This window comes from Homalodisca vitripennis, chromosome 6 (genome assembly GCF_021130785.1).
Source record: "Homalodisca vitripennis isolate AUS2020 chromosome 6, UT_GWSS_2.1, whole genome shotgun sequence".
Classification (NCBI taxonomy): Eukaryota; Metazoa; Arthropoda; class Insecta; order Hemiptera; family Cicadellidae; genus Homalodisca; species Homalodisca vitripennis.
In genome coordinates, this window is record NC_060212.1 from 133231919 (window position 1) to 133250896 (window position 18978).

Genomic DNA, 18978 nt, shown 5'->3' on the forward strand with positions numbered 1-18978 from the left:
AGATGTATGCAGGACAATTAAGAAGATGGTAACATGTTTTAGGCATCCAATGAGAACTCAGAGATATAAATAGAGTGGGTGGACCCGATATTTCTGTACCGCATCTGTCCCGTGTTGATGACCATGTGCTTGTTGGCCGGCTTGCCTCCCCAGGTCAACAGGAGCAGGATGAGAGAAAGCCGTGTGGGCTTGACCACCTACCCACGCCAGCGTCACGGGTACATCTTCTACCGGAGATACCAGAAGTAATGTGCTGCCTGGGGAGAGATAACATCGTCTAAAAGTCCCATAACTCACTTCACTAATTGCTATATTACGGAAATCCAATCACTATTTCAAGTGACGACTGTCAACGACACCTTTTAATCACATATTTTACCTAGTGATGTTGTATTAGGCTATTGATAGTAGAGATGATGATAAAACCAGTAATAACTAAATCAGCAAGATGTGTCAAAAAAATCTCAGAGTAATGTGAAAGCTAAGTGCCCTGTTGACACAAAATTCTATACGCTCTGGTTAGTGAAAGACGCTGATAGGAAGTACTGTTAATAGGAAAGCCTATCACACAGGACGCTATAAAATGTCACTTCTGTTTGACCGCACGGTGTCTCAAGAGCATATAATTGAATTTTTGCACCAAGCTTCATTCCTTCGTTTGGCAACACTAATTTGATTATAATAAATGGCTTCGGCCTAGCTTAACTTTTCACAAGCCGATCTTTTATGGGGGTATATTCATGGGTTTAAAGTTTGGTGATGGTACATATCCCTTTAGTGGATGTTTTTCAACACCAGGACGGTTGTCTATTATTTAGGGGAATCCATCTCACTTCAGTAGGCTCGAAGGTTCGTGACACAACACAGAAAGTTAAAAGCGATTACGAGATCGATTCGACATAAACAAGGTCATTGAAGCTCACTGAGTAGAATCATCCGTCTTTGCACACCAGAATTTGGAATCTTGGGAATTTCAAAGGACCAACGTGATATTTGCCCAGCATTTTGACCCGTTATACAGCCACCATGTAACACGTGTGAGAAAAACCTTTATGAGAATTGGCACTGAAAAAATATTCAAGTTTTATAATTATAACGTATTAAAATGGATTAGTTTTCTTCATAAAAGTACCTAATACCTGCACTGCAGTGTTCTACAGCTTCAACTCATTTAAATTTCTGAGTTATATTCATTCCAACTTAAGAACTTTAAAATTACTAAACAATAACCAAATAATATGATATTTTATCGGTAGCAATTTGATTTTAGATATCTAAAAATACACTTTACTGCTAAAATGCATGTAAATCTCCTAAATCTAATTAAATTTTATTAAAAATGGAGAGTAACATCCAGTATTTACGTTATTTTCCATCCGATCCAAAGAAATAAGACGTTCCAAATAAGAATATATATATATATATATATATATATATATATATATATATATATATATATATGCTTATATATATATATATATATATATATATATATATGCTTACTATATAATGCTTATATGCGATTTTCTTGCCGTAATAGTTACCCATAAGATCAGTGTAAAAATGTACCTAATTCAAATCCCATGGAGTGACATGCACCATTATCCAGCTCGATTTGGCTTATATATGAATAAAGCTTCATACAATATTTTAATTCCATAGATTAGTTTGTTGTAATCGTGTAGACAGACGGACAGATAGACAAGGAGAGAGAAATGAAAATTTTTGATAACACTCAGCCAATTAAATTGCATTTAGTTCGTTTCAGTGCAAAAAGGAATGTTTAAAATCGCCTACTTTTGAGTTAAATAAGCGTAGAGGATTTAATTTTTCTTTGGATGTTTTGATAGTTTTATCGCTGTGGCAGGCAGATAATTCTGATACCTAATAGCAGATTGAGGCAAGAGCGAGCTAGACTTGCACATCCACCAGAGCGAGCAATGTATGCAAATGACTAGCGTCGATTGAATACCAAACAGCTGGATTATATACGGAGTGCTCTATACAGCGCAACGCGACGCAGGCCTTGCCTGGTTAAAAATAAGAACAATTTGTCCCCCAAATTTGAATTGCTGTCATTATTGAAGCGGGATTCTGCTCCTATAGCCTAATAACTCATTGCTTTGCTTGTAGTTCCAGTAATATTTGCAGATTGAATTTTGTATATTTGGCGCACACTCAAGTTGGATTTCATGGGCAACTGTGGATATTATGGCAATACAAGTTGGATTTCTGCAGACTATATGTTGCAAGGTTACATCTTCATAGAACAAAAAGCTGAAAATATCCATACACTTAAGCTGCAAAGATGTTTACAGTTTTCCCATACTTGCAGGGCATTTAGCACACATAGTAGGTACATGGGGTTTGTTATGCTTCTTACCAAGCTCGCATGGATCTGTTGTAAAATAATATCGGTCTAGCCTCTTAATAGTCAACACGGGCAGACGTGCAAGATTATCATTTCCTTATTGTTACATTTGCCGTTCATAGAATGCTTGAGGCAATGCCAGCAAATGCACACTATAATACACTTAATCTTTATAAGGATCAATATTTTATTCAGGCACAATCAATAATATGATTGTGTCGTTATGCTTTAAGAGTTCGTAAAATTTTCTCAAAAATTTTGTTGACTTCTATTCTCTCGTTTCTGAAGTGGAATTGTGATGAAATTATTTTGACAGACGGTGTAGGGGCAAGGTTGCGGTTTTCTAACCGACAATTTAAGGGTTTGTTTCTCGGGAAGGTAAAATTTACGAATAAGTTTGGATAGTATTCACTTAAAAACTTCTAACATATTGTTTAAATTTAACTAGCAGTTACCCGCAGATTTACACGCGATTAAATAACAGACGCATCGTAGGCATATCCTTTATAACGGCGTAATAAACACTCCTAAAATGAATGACTGTCAGTTGAAGATATTCCACTATCGTGCTCAATTTCAGGACAACTTGAATTTAGGTTTAAAGAACAATTTTTGAGGCCGTGAAGTAGGAGAGTAAAACAATTTCTATGAGTACCAATGAAATATACAAAATTCTCTGCAATTTTCCATGATATTGGAATTATTGATTAGCTGTAACAATTACGATAACCCTTAAAATATTTAAGCCCAGAGTAGAGGAATACTAAGTCCTAATAATCATGGTGGAAGCGTACAAATTATGTAGTCGATTGAAGACTATAATAATTTAGAATCAGAAGTAGACATTTTTATGTTACGTATTATTTCAGTGTGTATTGCTGAGAGGTTCAAAAGGTTAACAAAATTTCGACTGGTTCTTATATTAGGTTTACTATGTAAAAAAGCATTTTTGTTTCGGATCAATTATATTACACACAGTTACTGTTGTGTTTTCTTGTTTAAACGTGGAAAACTGTATACATACTCGGTTTGAGAATCCTACTTTAGTCAAAAAGTGTATATTTCCTTCTTTGTAATTTTCTCCCGGTCTAAGTTATTCCTGGTGTTCAGTACCGTTTTTATTGTTGCAATTTAAAAAAAAATATACATGTTGGTCTCAAGTCTACGTTGGTTAAAAACTGACTACTTCCGGTTATTGGAATCTACTTCTGATACCGTAGTTGTGGTTGCATTGTTGTCCTGAATAAGAATTGGTATAATAATGTAATAGGGTCACAATGCTATTACTTCCGGCCATTATAACCTAATTCCGGTTAAGGTTTTTTCAGATCCAGTAGTCTATTGACAGCACAACATACGTTGGTGTCAAATTTCACATTTCTTTGACAGATAGCAGTTTAAAAACAAAAAATATTGTTTCTAGGACTCTCAACCCCATTTAAACCCTTATAGGGTCCATGAAAATTAATTTGTTGATAGCTACATACTATCATTTCCCCAAGCCGTATCGTTGGATAGCTACATATTATCATTTTTTCCAAGTCGTATCGTTGGATAGCTACATATTATCATTTTTCCAAGTCGTATCGTTGGATAGCTACATATTATCATTTTCCCAAGCCGTATCGTTGGATAGCTATATATTATCATTTTTCCAAGTCGTATTGTGGGATATCTACATATTATCCTTTTCCCAAGTCGTGTCGTTGGCTATCTACATTATCATTTTACCAAGTCGTACCGTTTGATAGCTACATACTATCATTTTCCCAAGTCGTATCGTTGGATAGCTACATATTATCATTTTTCCAAGTCGTATCGTTGGATAGCTACATATTATCATTTTCCCAAGTCGTATCGTTGGATAGCTGTATATTATCATTTTTCCAAGTCGTATTGTTGGATATCTACATATTATCCTTTTCCCAAGTCGTGTCGTTGGATATCTACATTATCATTTTCCCAAGTCGTATCGTTGGATATCTACATATTATCCTTTTCCCAAGTCGTATCGTTGGATAGCTACATATTATCATTTTCCCAAACCGTATCGTTGGATAGCTGTATATTATCATTTTTCCAAGTCGTATTGTGGGATAGCTACATATTATCCTTTTCCCAAGTCGTGTCGTTGGCTATCTACATTATCCTTTTACCAAGTCGTACCGTTTGATAGCTACATACTATCATTTTTCCCAAGTCGTATCGTTGGATAGCTACATATTATCATTTTTCCAAGTCGTATCGTTGGATAGCTACATATTATCCTTTTCCCAAGTCGTGTCGTTGGATATCTACATTATCATTTTCCAAGTCGTATCGTTAGATATCTACATATTATCCTTTTCCCAAGTCGTACCGTTTGATAGCTACATACTATCATTTTCCCAAGTCGTATCGTTGGATAGCTACATATTATCATTTTTCCAAGTCGTATCGTTGGATAGCTACATATTATCATTTTCCCAAGCCGTATCGTTGGATAGCTGTATATTATCATTTTTTCCAAGTCGTATTGTTGGATATCTACATATTATCCTTTTCCCAAGTCGTGTCGTTGGATATCTACATTATCATTTTCCCAAGTCGTATCGTTGGATAGCTACATATTATCATTTTCCCAAGTCGTATCGTTGGATAGCTACATATTATCATTTTCCCAAGCCGTATCGTTGGATAGCTGTATATTATCATTTTTCCAAGTCGTATTGTTGGATATCTACATATTATCCTTTTCCCAAGTCGTGTCGTTGGATATCTACATTATCCTTTTCCCAAGTCGTGTCGTTGGATATCTACATTATCATTTTCCCAAGTCGTATCGTTGGTTGGCTGCGTATTATCGTTTTCATGGAAGAATTCAGTCTGTTTATGTAACCGGCTAGCCCAAACGTAGAGCCACAAAATACTTTACTGGTTCCTCAAATGCTTCGTTAATCTTGGATATTACTCTTGAACCTTACATTCAAAGACTACACACACACTATCGTATATTTCTCAAATGTATCTGCAATACTAAATATGTCCTCACTGTTAAACCTAATTTCCATGGGTTGCACACTCAACACATTTGATTCTATCGACGCTACAACACACAGAAAACCTCGATTGTGAATATTCTCTGCAAAAACAAACATTTTCGTTTTGATCGGGTATATCAGTGGTCCGAAGATGAACCACGGGTACTATCGAGCGGCTGATGTAAGGTTTGCACACCCTCGTCGCCAGTGAAGGACGTGGACGGATGGACGGAGTTGTCTTCAAGTGGCCTGTCGATGATTATGTTATCAAGGGGCTCTCGAGCCGGAGCGAGTGTGCGGGACTTGAGAACGAAAACAGACAACGTTCATTGCCTCTCTTGACCCGGAATAACACACGATGTTTTGATGGTTGAGTAACCAGCTAGAATGCCCCCTTGTATTTGCCCGGAGAATGGTTTTGGAGCATTCTGGTCAGCGCTTTGAAGTCCGGCAAAGAAGATCATCTCGAAATTTCCCTTAACTCTAGTTTACGCAAAGCTATTCTCATAAGAAGTTCCCCTTTGGATTCGAAATCCTAGCCTTTTCTAGGAATGGTACTTACTCAACTTTAAAAAAACATATCCTTCTCATAGTCAAAGCCTCTTTATGTAATCATTATCTAAAATTACCTCGCATGAGATAAAAGTCGACCTTGGTAGTAAATGTGTAAACAGCAGACTTACAGAGATGGTTTACACGCAAAGTGTAGCCAGGACGTGGTGCAAGGCGAGCTGAGTGGGTGGTGAGGGGGGGGAAGGGCGTGTGAGCCACATATTACGGAGGCAAGTAGCGTACCGCCCTCGGGCAATGTTAATCTCCCTGTGTCGTCTGTAGCCAGTTGAGGCTCCTTCTGGGCGCCGTAGTTCTTGGCCGTGACAAGACGTAAACTCGGGAGTCAAACAGACAAATGTTTGTGTTTTTGGTCAAATAACACGTAGTCTTGTCATCACTCAAGTCCAATATTTCATGTAATACCTCTATCTCGAAGAATATTGTATACATCTGTAGTGAGTCATTCATTATTCATTGAAACCCTAGGAATATTTATGTCTTAAATATAATTATTGGAATTTAGTTGCACGTCAGTGATCAATACAGATCGTTTTTTTATTATTCCATACAATTCTCCAAAACGTTTTAGTTGGCTGAGAGATTGCCTTTCCAACAAATCCTAATATTACCTTATTTATAGACATACAAGATCGATCTATGAATAAGATTCCGTTTCCCTCCACATAATTTTTTGATACTTGAAAAAACTGGAAAAGCATTTCATTATGCATCAGTCCCCAATATATCATATTTCTGGTTTGTATGATCGGTATATATGTAAGTATAGGTGTGTGAGTGTATTTTTAATTATTATTATTTAAACGCACAACGCACAAAAACAAAACGTTTCACATCATTTTCTGTTTAAGGCCCTCATTTAAACTGCCCTTATATCATTATTCTTAAATACAACCAACAATGTTTACATTTACATTAAATGGAATATGTTGTCATAATGTATTCGCTACCATTGTGGTGCACGTCCCATTACCACACACTGAGTCAGTGGTATAAAGCTGTTTGTATATGTTTGTGTTTTTGTCTTAGTTATTTAAAACTATTAGACAACACAAATAATATTTATTAGTATTGTATTGTATTTTGTATTGTTTTGTCCTTGTGGTATGTGCACCATATTATTATTTTTGTATGCTTTACTTTAATATTTATAAATATCTATAACATAGAGACGTTGTGCGATTATTGTGGATCTTATGCTATAGAGCTTGCCACTCGCCACTCGCTACCTCTGTGTTGTGAGTGTATGCTTTACTTTAATATTTATAAATATCTATAACATAGAGACGTTGTGCGATTATTGTGGATCTTATTCTGTAGAGCTTGCCACTCGCCACTCGCTACCTCTGTGTTTGTGAGTGTATGCTTTACTTTAATATTTATAAATATCTATAACATAGAGACGTTGTGCGATTATTGTGGATCTTATGCTATAGAGCTTGCCACTCGCCACTCGCTACCTCTCTGTTGTTGACCTCTGTGTTGTGAGTGTATGCTTTACTTTAATATTTATAAATATCTATAACATAGAGACGTTGTGCGATTATTGTGGATCTTATGCTGTAGAGCTTGCCACTCGCCACTCGCTACCTCTGTGTTGTGAGTGTATGCTTTGTTACTCCTTCATATCGGGACTGGCAACCTTTTGCAGGCTCAGAACTACACAATGAATAATGTAGTTCATCGGAAAATATTTAATTTGTAACGGATCTTTTCCTCTTAAGGACAGAAGATCTTTTCCTCTGGACAGAAGAATGTTGTAGAATAAAAGCATTACTTCTTTTAGCAAATATTGGATTTTCAGTAAGGTGATGTAATCCTTAGTGGTGATTGCTGTATGGACCGTGTTGATAAACATGTTGCTGATACCACAAGGTAGCGTGGTTATACCTTTGCTTTTTAATTATTAATGAAATTATTATTTTAATGTTATTGTTAATTATTTATAGTTCATTTTATTGTTATATGCCTTTTCTGCTTCAAAATGTATAAAATGATTAACTTGTTATTATTACATTAATGTTACTTACTGTTCCTTTTACTTTTATTGGCATTTTTCATAGTTAATTTACCGCTATAGATCATCCTAGTTCATAATTATTACTTTACTTAGTCTATTAAAATTGTTATTACCTAGCATGGCAAACATATAGTTTATTGTTTATTGTTGTAAAATTTCGCTTTCTGCTCACAATTCTTTTATATAACGATTAAGCTGAAAATAGTGTAATATTTGTGAAATTGAATCTTCTCTTTTTTTTCTTTTGGGTGAAAAATTAATGGTGGTGGAAGATAAAAATGGACGACTGCAAAATAATTCAAAACTTGTTACATGTTAACTGTCAACCACTTTTCCCGCACGCGCCCTGTGAGGCGCATTGGGATCTGTAAGATTTATGTATTAAAATGTTGACTTGAATAAAGAGTTTTGAACTTGAACTTGCTGATGTCATATAGTGTAGACTCCAGTGATTACAAGCTTTTTGCCAAAAATGCTGAACTTCCAGTGATGAAGGGTTGTCGCTATCAATACATCTTATGATGACAATGTTACCAAGGACAATGTCCTGTTGGGTTTCAGGTGACGATGACACCGACCGGCACGAGAGCTCGAGGTCGCACCAGAGACCACGGCATGGATCTCAGTTACGTGACGGAGAGGATCATCGCCCTCTGGTTCCCCGGAGACATCAGCCCTTCCAGTTTCCGCCAAGGGCAGCAACAGGCGGCGCATATGCTCACAAGCAAGCATGGCAACAGCTACATGGTGAGGCCTGGAAGTGATTTATCATCAACCTTTTCATAAAGTCGCTAGATTCTGAATGGTTGCTTTGGTAAACATGTAAAATCACTTAAGTTACCTTCTGAAAAGTGTCTTGAATAAGATATCTTATTCTTCAAAAAAAGTACAATAGAGGCAAAAAACTGTTATTATAAAACTCGGTTTAGTAAGCTTGAAGCTAATCTCCAAATGTCATAAATCTAGAGACGTGCTAGAAATCAAAAAGCCTCGTGCGAAATTCTTTTATTTCATAGAAAGCTTGAATATAACTTAATACATAATTCAGTGGGGAAAGACGATGGCCCCACGTTCTTAGGCGTCGGAATTTTTATTTGAGTCAAAGATGACGCAGTTTCAAATCCTATATGTGACCGTTCAGTTCAATTCAATTATCTATTCAATACAGGCAGATTCAATTCGTTTTTATAGCTTTATTCTATTTGATAAGGTCCTCGCACAGGCTACGTGAGGAAGTGTAGAATAAGGCTTCAACAGGAATATCAAAATAATATGATGATGACAGAAATAATATGATATTAATGACCCAAAGTACTATATATACTTACTGTTGAAGTCACACAACCCTAAGATTGTATTTGGAAGTTTGTGTTTAATCTGACTATAAAACTATTTTAACTAAATTGTGTTTATAATTCATCAATAATTCTGTTTGTGTCAGTTAGGTGGTATTTGAGTATAAATAATTAATTGCGTCTGGCTATCTCTATTCAGTTATATTTAACTGATAACTTGTTTTTGTATAATAATTTAACAAATATTAATCGGTTATCGTTATCTCAGTGTTAACGCAGTAAAATAATTATTTGGTGGAAGAATATTTCATTACAGTGACAAGACGTATTATTAATCATGACTATCATTTTCTGTAAAGACAGTGCAAAGATTTGTTTTAAATGTTTTTGAAAATGTTCATCATCTCGGTCAAAAAGCGTTTACATTTTTATGTTTACATTGCGGCCACACCACTTTTCAATGTAAATTTTTATTTTACCACCCTCTTATAACATCAAATAAGGCTTTATTGTGTTTTAAATACCAAAATCATTTACAGTCTTAAGATTATAATGATACATATTCATTCGTTGATTACCTTTCCTTCCTCTTTTCACAATAACGTTATTGTACATATTGTTACGAAAATGAAAGCTCTGCCTCACCTCTATAAGATATCATCAGAGAGACTAGAAAAATCAGTATTTCCAAAATGATTTCCCATTATGCCTGTATACAATTTTTTATAGCAAACAGCTTCATTTTATCATGACTGCTGCAGGTTTTCAACTTGTCGGAGCCGCGGCGAGCCACACGCAGTCAACACGAGAGGGTGAGAGAGCTAGGGTGGCCCCCCGACCTTGCTCCGCCCCTGGAGCGTCTCTGCAGCATCTGCAAAGACATAGACTCCTGGCTGAGTGGCGACAATCACCGTATCGCTGTCCTGCATGCCAGGTTAGTAACACCAATGTCCTGCACTTCACATAAACTACTCTTGTTCCAGAAGCTAGGTAAATCAATTGAAAAGATACTCTAATACTTATAAACCCACACATTTGTTGGTTTCTAGTATCCCCAACTATTCTGATTGAAATTTAAGGATTTTTTATTGATATAATCAATTTAATACAAAAACCAAAATGTCTTAAGGAATATCTTATTTTTTGAGCGAAATTAGAGCTAACAAGCACTCTTTATCACATAACCTAGGGACCAACGAACGGACCCAAGGAACTTCCTAACCACCACCAATGATTGGCCAGGCAGGCTGCTGCAAGGACAGGATCGCTCATCGGTCATCAATCCAAGCAGTAGCCGCGGTCAACGTTGCTTGATTCGGTTGTTTTGTGATAACCGCCAAAACCCGCTATACTGCGCCATTGGCCTTGGTACCATTTAAGTTGGCCGTTTATCTACTTAAATATATATATATATATATATATATATATATATATATATATATATATATATATATAACAAGCATAATTACTAGTTTGTTCTCTGAATAATTTCTCATCGAGGTAACTAATTTCATAGTTAATTTTTCCTATCATGTTTCTATTGCGCACTTTTGATTTAGATTGCTAATTTTGTAGCCACTCTACAAAACGCTGCAGAAATAACGTGAACTCTAAACATTGTGACAGAGGTTATTTTACTGACTTGGCGCTATTTTTGTTTTCGCACCGAGGCAGGCACTCTTGTCAACCACAAGAGCCCCCCCCCCTTGTTATTTTTACTCTAAGGATCATAAAATCCCTGGTTCAGCCCCCTGCTGGCGGGTGTGTATGACACTTTACGAGGACCTTATCGGGTCTGTATTTATAGAAAGAGAGAGAGAGAGAGAGAGAGTGAGGGGGGACCAGTAGTGGGTGATGGGAAGGGGTGGCCGGGTGTGTTTAGTCTGGTGAAGGTGAGATCACGTGACTATAGCGCGTGCCGTCACACGTGTGAGAGAGGCTGCGGCAGCAGCTGCTGCTGCTGATAGCAGTTGCGATTATACCGCTCACTCGCTTCTACCAAAGCTGCTCTCTTACAACCTTCAGGACTTGGAGTAGTGATCCTCGCATTCTGGAAACTGGACATCCATATTAATATAGAATTATTTCTTTATATATTCACGAATAATTATTTATATGTATACTATATTTTTGCATCATCCTGTTACAATTGTATGATTGCAGTAATTAAAATATATATATATTTTTTTATAAAAAAAGTATATGCTTTACGGTTACAACCTCCAGGACTTGGACTCCAGGAGTGGTCATCTTTGCCTTCTGCAAACTAGACATCCGTATTATTATAGAATTAATGATCTATGCATTCACGAATAATTATTTATATGTATACTGTATTATTGCATCTTCCTGTTACAATTGTATGATTACAGTACTTAAATATATATATATATATATATATATATATATATATATATATATATATATATTTTAATAAAAAACGTATATGCTTTAAGGTTACACAAAATATGGTATCAATAAATTAAATTAGCAAAGTATAGTCCTTTCCGGTTTTAATAATATTGCTATGCCATTTTCTATAATCCATAAAATAAATCAAATAAATTCTAAAAGCTTGAACAAGATAATTCGGCTTAGAAGGATACATGGATGCATCATACCATCTCAATCTTTACGATATATTGCCTAAAGATATTCTATGTGCTAATAAGAAAAGTAAAACAGTCCTAGCTCAGCCGTAGTTAGAAGAAGTAGGTAGAGTTTACTTAAATAGATAGTCATGTAAATCTGCTTTTCAAGAATTAGAACTTCTGTCCTTGCTTTGTCTATATATTTTAGAAACAATATTGCATTCAAAATTGAAATGTAAATCATTTGAGGAAAGGGATTACCAGAATCACCTCACATGATATAATCAAATCCCCAGACCTCAGCAACACAGACTAAATTTATTTAGATACCTCCTATCACAAGCAGGAATAAGATTTTGTAACAAACTCCCAGATTATATTAAATTCGAAACCAATGCCAAATAATTCAAAAGAAACTTGAAAATTGTTTCGTTGTCAATGTCAAGAGCATTCTACACAGTGGATGAGTTTTTGAAACATAACATTATATAAATAATTCAACTCAAAATTTAAGATTAACATTTTATAAATTTTAAACAAGTGTATTTTAATTATTTTTATATCTGTGGAGATAATGAAATAATTGAATCTTTGGAGGTAATCAATTTAATTTACCGTTAAATACTAATATATCAGAAGTAAACACGTTTAAACAGTCTTTGCATTTAATTGACACTGATAGCACAACTTAATAGTATTGTAAAATATGAATAAAATGTTTGTTATGACAGCTGAAATATTAAGATGGTGCATTTTAGAAATACACGATTCCACCTGCATTTATACAAAATCAACTTTTGTCTACACATATAAATCACGGAATTGTGAATTTTTAACAATTTAAACGGTCACCTTATTGGAAGAAAAAGTGTACAAGAGGTGACAACAAACTTAAAAGAGGTATTTATAGTATCAATTTGTGTACCAAGTTTAAAATGGTTTAAGCATTATTTTGTCAGTTCTTGGTGATCGAAGAATTAATTTTAATAGGATTTACATGTCAATCATTATCTCGAAAAATTGCAACAAGAATTTAAGAAACGTTACGTGCACTTCAAAACAATTTTTTAATTTCTCTCTAGGTACGTAAATAACGGAGTTGTGATTTTTTATTTGAACGGTCGCTATATACAAACGAAATGGTGTATAATGCCGGTAAACGAACTTAGCAAAGAGGTGTATGTATACAAACTTACAGGTACTGCGGATAATTTATAAAGTTCGGTATATACAAACGAAATGGTGTATAATGCCGGTAAACGAACTTAGCAGAGAGGTGTATGTATACAAACTTACAGGTACTGCGGATAATTTATAAAGTTCGGTATATACAAACGAAATGGTGTATAATGCCGGTAAACGAACTTAGCAAAGAGGTGTATGTATACAAACTTACAGGTACTGCGGATAATTTATAAAGTTCGGTATATACAAACGAAATGGTGTATAATGCCGGTAAACGAACTTAGCAAAGAGGTGTATGTATACAAACTTACAGGTACTGCGGATAATTTATAAAGTTCGGTATATACAAACGAAATGGTGTATAATGCCGGTAAACGAACTTAGCAAAGAGGTGTATGTATACAAACTTACAGGTACTGCGGATAATTTATAAAGTTCGGTATATACAAACGAAATGGTGTATAATGCCGGTAAACGAACTCAGCAAAGAGGTGTATGTATACAAACTTACAGGTACTGCGGATAATTTATAAAGTTCGGTATATACAAACGAAATGGTGTATAATGCCGGTAAACGAACTTAGCAAAGAGGTGTATGTATACAAACTTACAGGTACTGCGGATAATTTATAAAATTCGGTACATACAAACGAAATGGTGTATAATGCCGGTAAACGAACTTAGCAAAGAGGTGTATGTATACAAACATACAGGTACTGCGGATAATTTATAAAGTTCGGTATATACAAACGAAATGGTGTATAATGCCGGTAAACGAACTCAGCAAAGAGGTGTATGTATACAAACTTACAGGTACTGCGGATAATTTATAAAATTCGGTACATACAAACGAAATGGTGTATAATGCCGGTAAACGAACTTAGCAAAGAGGTGTATGTATACAAACATACAGGTACTGCGGATAATTTATAAAGTTCGGTATATACAAACGAAATTGTGTATAATGCCGGTAAACGAACTCAGCAAAGAGGTGTATGTATACAAACTTACAGGTACTGCGGATAATTTATAAAATTCGGTACATACAAACGAAATGGTGTATAATGCCGGTAAACGAACTTAGCAAAGAGGTGTATGTATACAAACTTACAGGTACTGCGGATAATTTATAAAATTCGGTACATACAAACGAAATGGTGTATAATGCCGGTAAACGAACTTAGCAAAGAGGTGTATGTATACAAACTTACAGGTACTGCGGATAATTTATAAAGTTCGGTATATACAAACGAAATGGTGTATAATGCCGGTAAACGAACTCAGCAAAGAGGTGTATGTATACAAACTTACAGGTACTGCGGATAATTTATAAAATTCGGTACATACAAACGAAATGGTGTATAATGCCGGTAAACGAACTTAGGAAAGAGGTGTATGTATACAAACATACAGGTACTGCGGATAATTTATAAAGTTCGGTATATACAAACGAAATTGTGTATAATGCCGGTAAACGAACTCAGCAAAGAGGTGTATGTATACAAACTTACAGGTACTGCGGATAATTTATAAAGTTCGGTATATACAAACGAAATGGTGTATAATGCCGGTAAACGAACTTAGCAAAGAGGTGTGTGTGTATACAAACTTACAGGTACTGCGGATAATTTATAAAGTTCGGTATATACAAACGAAATGGTGTATAATTGCCGGTAAACGAACTTAGCAAAGAGGTGTATGTATACAAACTTACAGGTACTGCGGATAATTTATAAAGTTCGTATATACAAACGAAATGGTGTATAATGCCGGTAAACGAACTTAGCAAAGAGGTGTATGTATACAAACTTACAGGTACTGCGGATAATTTATAAAGTTCGGTATATACAAACGAAATGGTGTATAATGCCGGTAAACGAACTTAGCAAAGAGGTGTATGTATACAAACTTACAGGTACTGCGGATAATTTATAAAGTTCGGTATATACAAACGAAATGGTGTATAATGCCGGTAAACGAACTTAGCAAAGAGGTGTATGTATAAAAACTTACAGGTACTGCGGATAATTTATAAAGTTCGGTATATACAAACGAAATGGTGTATAATGCTGGTAAACGAACTTAGCAAAGAGGTGTATGTATACAAACTTACAGGTACTGCGGATAATTTATAAAGTTCGGTATATACAAACGAAATGGTGTATAATGCCGGTAAACGAACTTAGCAAAGAGGTGTATGTATACAAACTTACAGGTACTGCGGATAATTTATAAAGTTCGGTATATACAAACGAAATGGTGTATAATGCCGGTAAACGAACTTAGCAAAGAGGTGTATGTATACAAACTTACAGGTACTGCGGGTAATTTATAAAGTTCGGTATATACAAACGAAATGGTGTATAATGCCGGTAAACGAACTTAGCAAAGAGGTGTATGTATACAAACTTACAGGTACTGCGGATAATTTATAAAGTTCGGTATACAGGGTGACAATTAAGTCTGGAACCTCCTTTTTAACTTTTGAACCACAATAGAAAGAAATACCAAAGTTCACACGTGCTTACTGGTGATAGTAACGCATACATCTGCCCAATTACTGACCGGATAATCCCTTTGGGGGACGGTCCACAAGGAGTCAGACAAAATTATTAAATAGCAGCATAGGTCAAGGTTTGCATAAATTAAAGTTCTTACTAAGTAGAGTACAATGCCGCAAACCGGACTTCCAAAGGTGGATTCATTCAGTAGTTATAGCTATTTGAATTTTAAAACAATTGAACAATGTAAATTATTAAGTATTACAAGTAAAAACCAATTTTTAAGTACCTGTGATCAAAATAAGTGTTCAAAATGTTCCCCTCCCATCATCTGACAATGTAGTAATCGAAGCCAGGAATCAATAATTATTACCAATAACACAACTACTGTTAGAATGTGAAAGTGGCTCTTTGGGTTTTCCCAAAGAGTGAATTTTGACCCCCAAGTGAACTTTGATTGCAACCGTTGTTATCTGTATTTTGTTAGGAAGGTAACAGTTCAGTTGCACTGAAGCTTTCAGCGGAAATGGTGTATAATGCCGGTAAGCGAACTTAGCAAAGAGGTGTATGTAAACAAACTTACAGGTACTGCGGATAATTTATAAAGTTCGGTATATACAAACGACATGGTGTATAATGCCGGTAAGCGAACTTAGCAAAGAGGTGTATGTATACAAACTTACAGGTACTACGGATAATTTATAAAGTTCGGTAAAGTTATGTACACATTGCCATGAGGATAATTGCAATAAACCGACTTTGATACAAAAATCATCTAAAATTTGTTTTACTAATTACAGTTTAGAAAGTGTGTTCAGAGGTTCACAAGCCCGTGTTTAATATAAATGTCGCGTGTTAATTTTAAGAATAGTGTTGTAACTTTTAGAAGGAAATTACAAATATGGAGGGCTGTATACCATTGTTCTGCCTATGGGCATTGCAGAGCATCACGTTTCAAACTCTTGATTTATGCCTCGACCTCGGCAAATAAATCAGCGGCAGATATTCGCAATATCCTCGAATATCTCAGATTTTCCCGTCGATAAAAACTGTTGTACTGGGTGGGCGTTCTGGTAAATATTCTCGGGCACGTTTTGGTATTTATTATCGCATCAGTGAGAGGAAACATTCAATGAGTTAAGCCCATGTGTTGTTATGTAAATATATTAATAAACTATATTGTATTTAATACTTTATTTTTCATAAGTAGTAGCAGGCTTCGCTGAGGTTGCACGTAAAACTTGAAATCTATAGCTCATTCCATTCTCGAGATGACAATCAAACAAAAAAGGTTGACACGAATATTACGCTTCATAGAATTCTTCTTGTGGAAATTAAGTTTAGTGCAAAATTTAAAGTCATATGAAATCTTTCTTGACACATCTTGCCAGATAATACATTCACCTTTTTGTTAATTAAATTGGGTTTCATATCAGTGTTAAACAATAAAAGTCTATACACCCAGTCACTATAAACGTATGTATGTTTTGGGTTAGTTAAGCTACATGTGTTAATATGTCGCATGATTGAATCTCTTATGGATGTACTGAGGTTATTTACAAATTTATTTATTTCGATATATTTTCTGTCATCGTGACTACCCATAAAACAACTGTAAATATATTCACTAACGCTCAGCCAAATCCTATGGAGTAACATGTACCATCATCTAACTCAGTGTTTCTCATATATAAATGAAGTTTTATGCACTATTTCAAGCCTATAGGACAATTCAGTTTTCGAGATACCATGTGGACAGACAAGCAGATATACAAAAATAAAATGGAACAAGGCTTTCCTAAAACTTATCACTCTAGAAAAATGAATTATGGGTTGATCATATTAATTTTGGGTTAATCATATTAATTAGCTATAAATTATTTTCGGGAAAGAAACTACGTAACACTCGCTATGGCTTAATTTGTATAGCAATATTATTAATCATAAATAAATGTTGTTATATTTTAACGTGAGAAGATATTTAGTGATATTTTTCTGTAGCGCCTGCTAAAAAGGGATACTGTATTTAGTTGAGTATTAGCTTATTTCTGCTTCACACATCTTGCAGGCGCTTTGAAATCTGCAATTTCTTCGTGGTATTAGATAACGAATAAAACACAGTATAAATAAGTTTAATTTTTATTCTTCTTCTTCTGGTAGTATCGGTTTGAAATTAATGTATTGATATGACTTTTTATTGTTAGTTTACATATCATAACCTCTTAGTAAACATTTGAGACAGTACCAATTTTTGTATATTTTGATAATTATGAAACGAAAAATCCCTTTAACGAATTCCAATTTATTAGTTTATCTAGCTAGTTGTAAATTATATATAAAGGAATTAATTAATAGTATTTACAGGTATACTACAAGTACGGCGCTAAAAAGTAAACGAAACATTATAAATTTCTATTAAAATACAGTATAAAAAAGAATTTAACAACAATAATAGAATCCTGTATGTTTATGGCATTATATATTATAATAAATCAACTAACGCACAATTGAGTTTTGACTTTTGCAGTTTATAACTTAAAAATATTGTAGAAACCATGTTCAAATCCCTGGGAGATCCTATCAGACATGAATAACAGACAAAGTAACCCAGTCAAGCCAGCATTGCCAAGTGCTGAGGCTTAAAATGGATAAAAAAACAACTTACTATTAAATTTAGTGCTGAGAAACATTTCTCTAGAAGACCATCAAGAGTCTCGTTTCTCGTAAGCGGCGTACTCGTGTGTAAACATGGGACTGCAATCCCCTCCATTGATTCTCCTGACAAAAATAACAAATCATTTGCCAGGGATATCCTTTTGCTAATAACTTTAATAGAATAACATTGTATATTTAATTTTTTTAGTGTTAAAAATCAAATTAAAACACAAATAATGTGACACACAATATATCTCAACATAGTAGATGTAGTAGTTTCATACGCAGTGTCAAGTATGAGGAGAATTATATCATGTTGAGGAAAACTGTTTGTTCACTCAAATCTATTCCGAATTTTCTCGTGAAAGTTTTGATTCAATACATTTACTGAACATCCTTGTATCCTTAATAAGTAGTATACTAAAAATATTTCGCGGTCTCACTTATAAAATATGATGTGGTTTGAGTTTGGGGGAATCCCCCAAATCGAATTCTGGATATACTACTGGAACTATCTTCACCTGACAGAGGAGAAGGTGTCGCATGGCGTATTCCACCCGAGACTGTGTGTCTGTGTGTGTGTGTGTGTGTGTGTGTGTGTGTGTGTGTGTGTGTGTGTGTGTGTGTGTGTGTGTGTGTGTGTGTGTGTGTGTGTGTGTGTCTGTTGTGTATGTGTGGGTGTGTAGAAAGGACTACGGCTCGCCATTGTCACAACGCTCCCACAATCAGATCTCTCGCGTGATCACGAATCACGGTCCCGTGTCGTTCCG

At 35.1% G+C, this 18978-nt stretch overlaps 1 protein-coding gene across 9 annotated transcripts in view; it reads left to right on the forward strand.

Annotated features, from left to right (window-relative positions):
* The window catches only part of LOC124364927 (tensin-1-like), a 565111-nt gene that overhangs the window by 433454 nt on the left and 112679 nt on the right, over positions 1-18978 (forward strand). For all 9 annotated transcript variants that reach the window (XM_046820745.1, XM_046820750.1, XM_046820752.1 and 6 more), the window contains 2 exons: positions 8543-8728; positions 10038-10210. In XM_046820745.1, coding sequence (XP_046676701.1) covers positions 8543-8728; positions 10038-10210 — 359 coding nt within the window. The remainder of the gene's footprint in view (positions 1-8542; positions 8729-10037; positions 10211-18978) is intronic.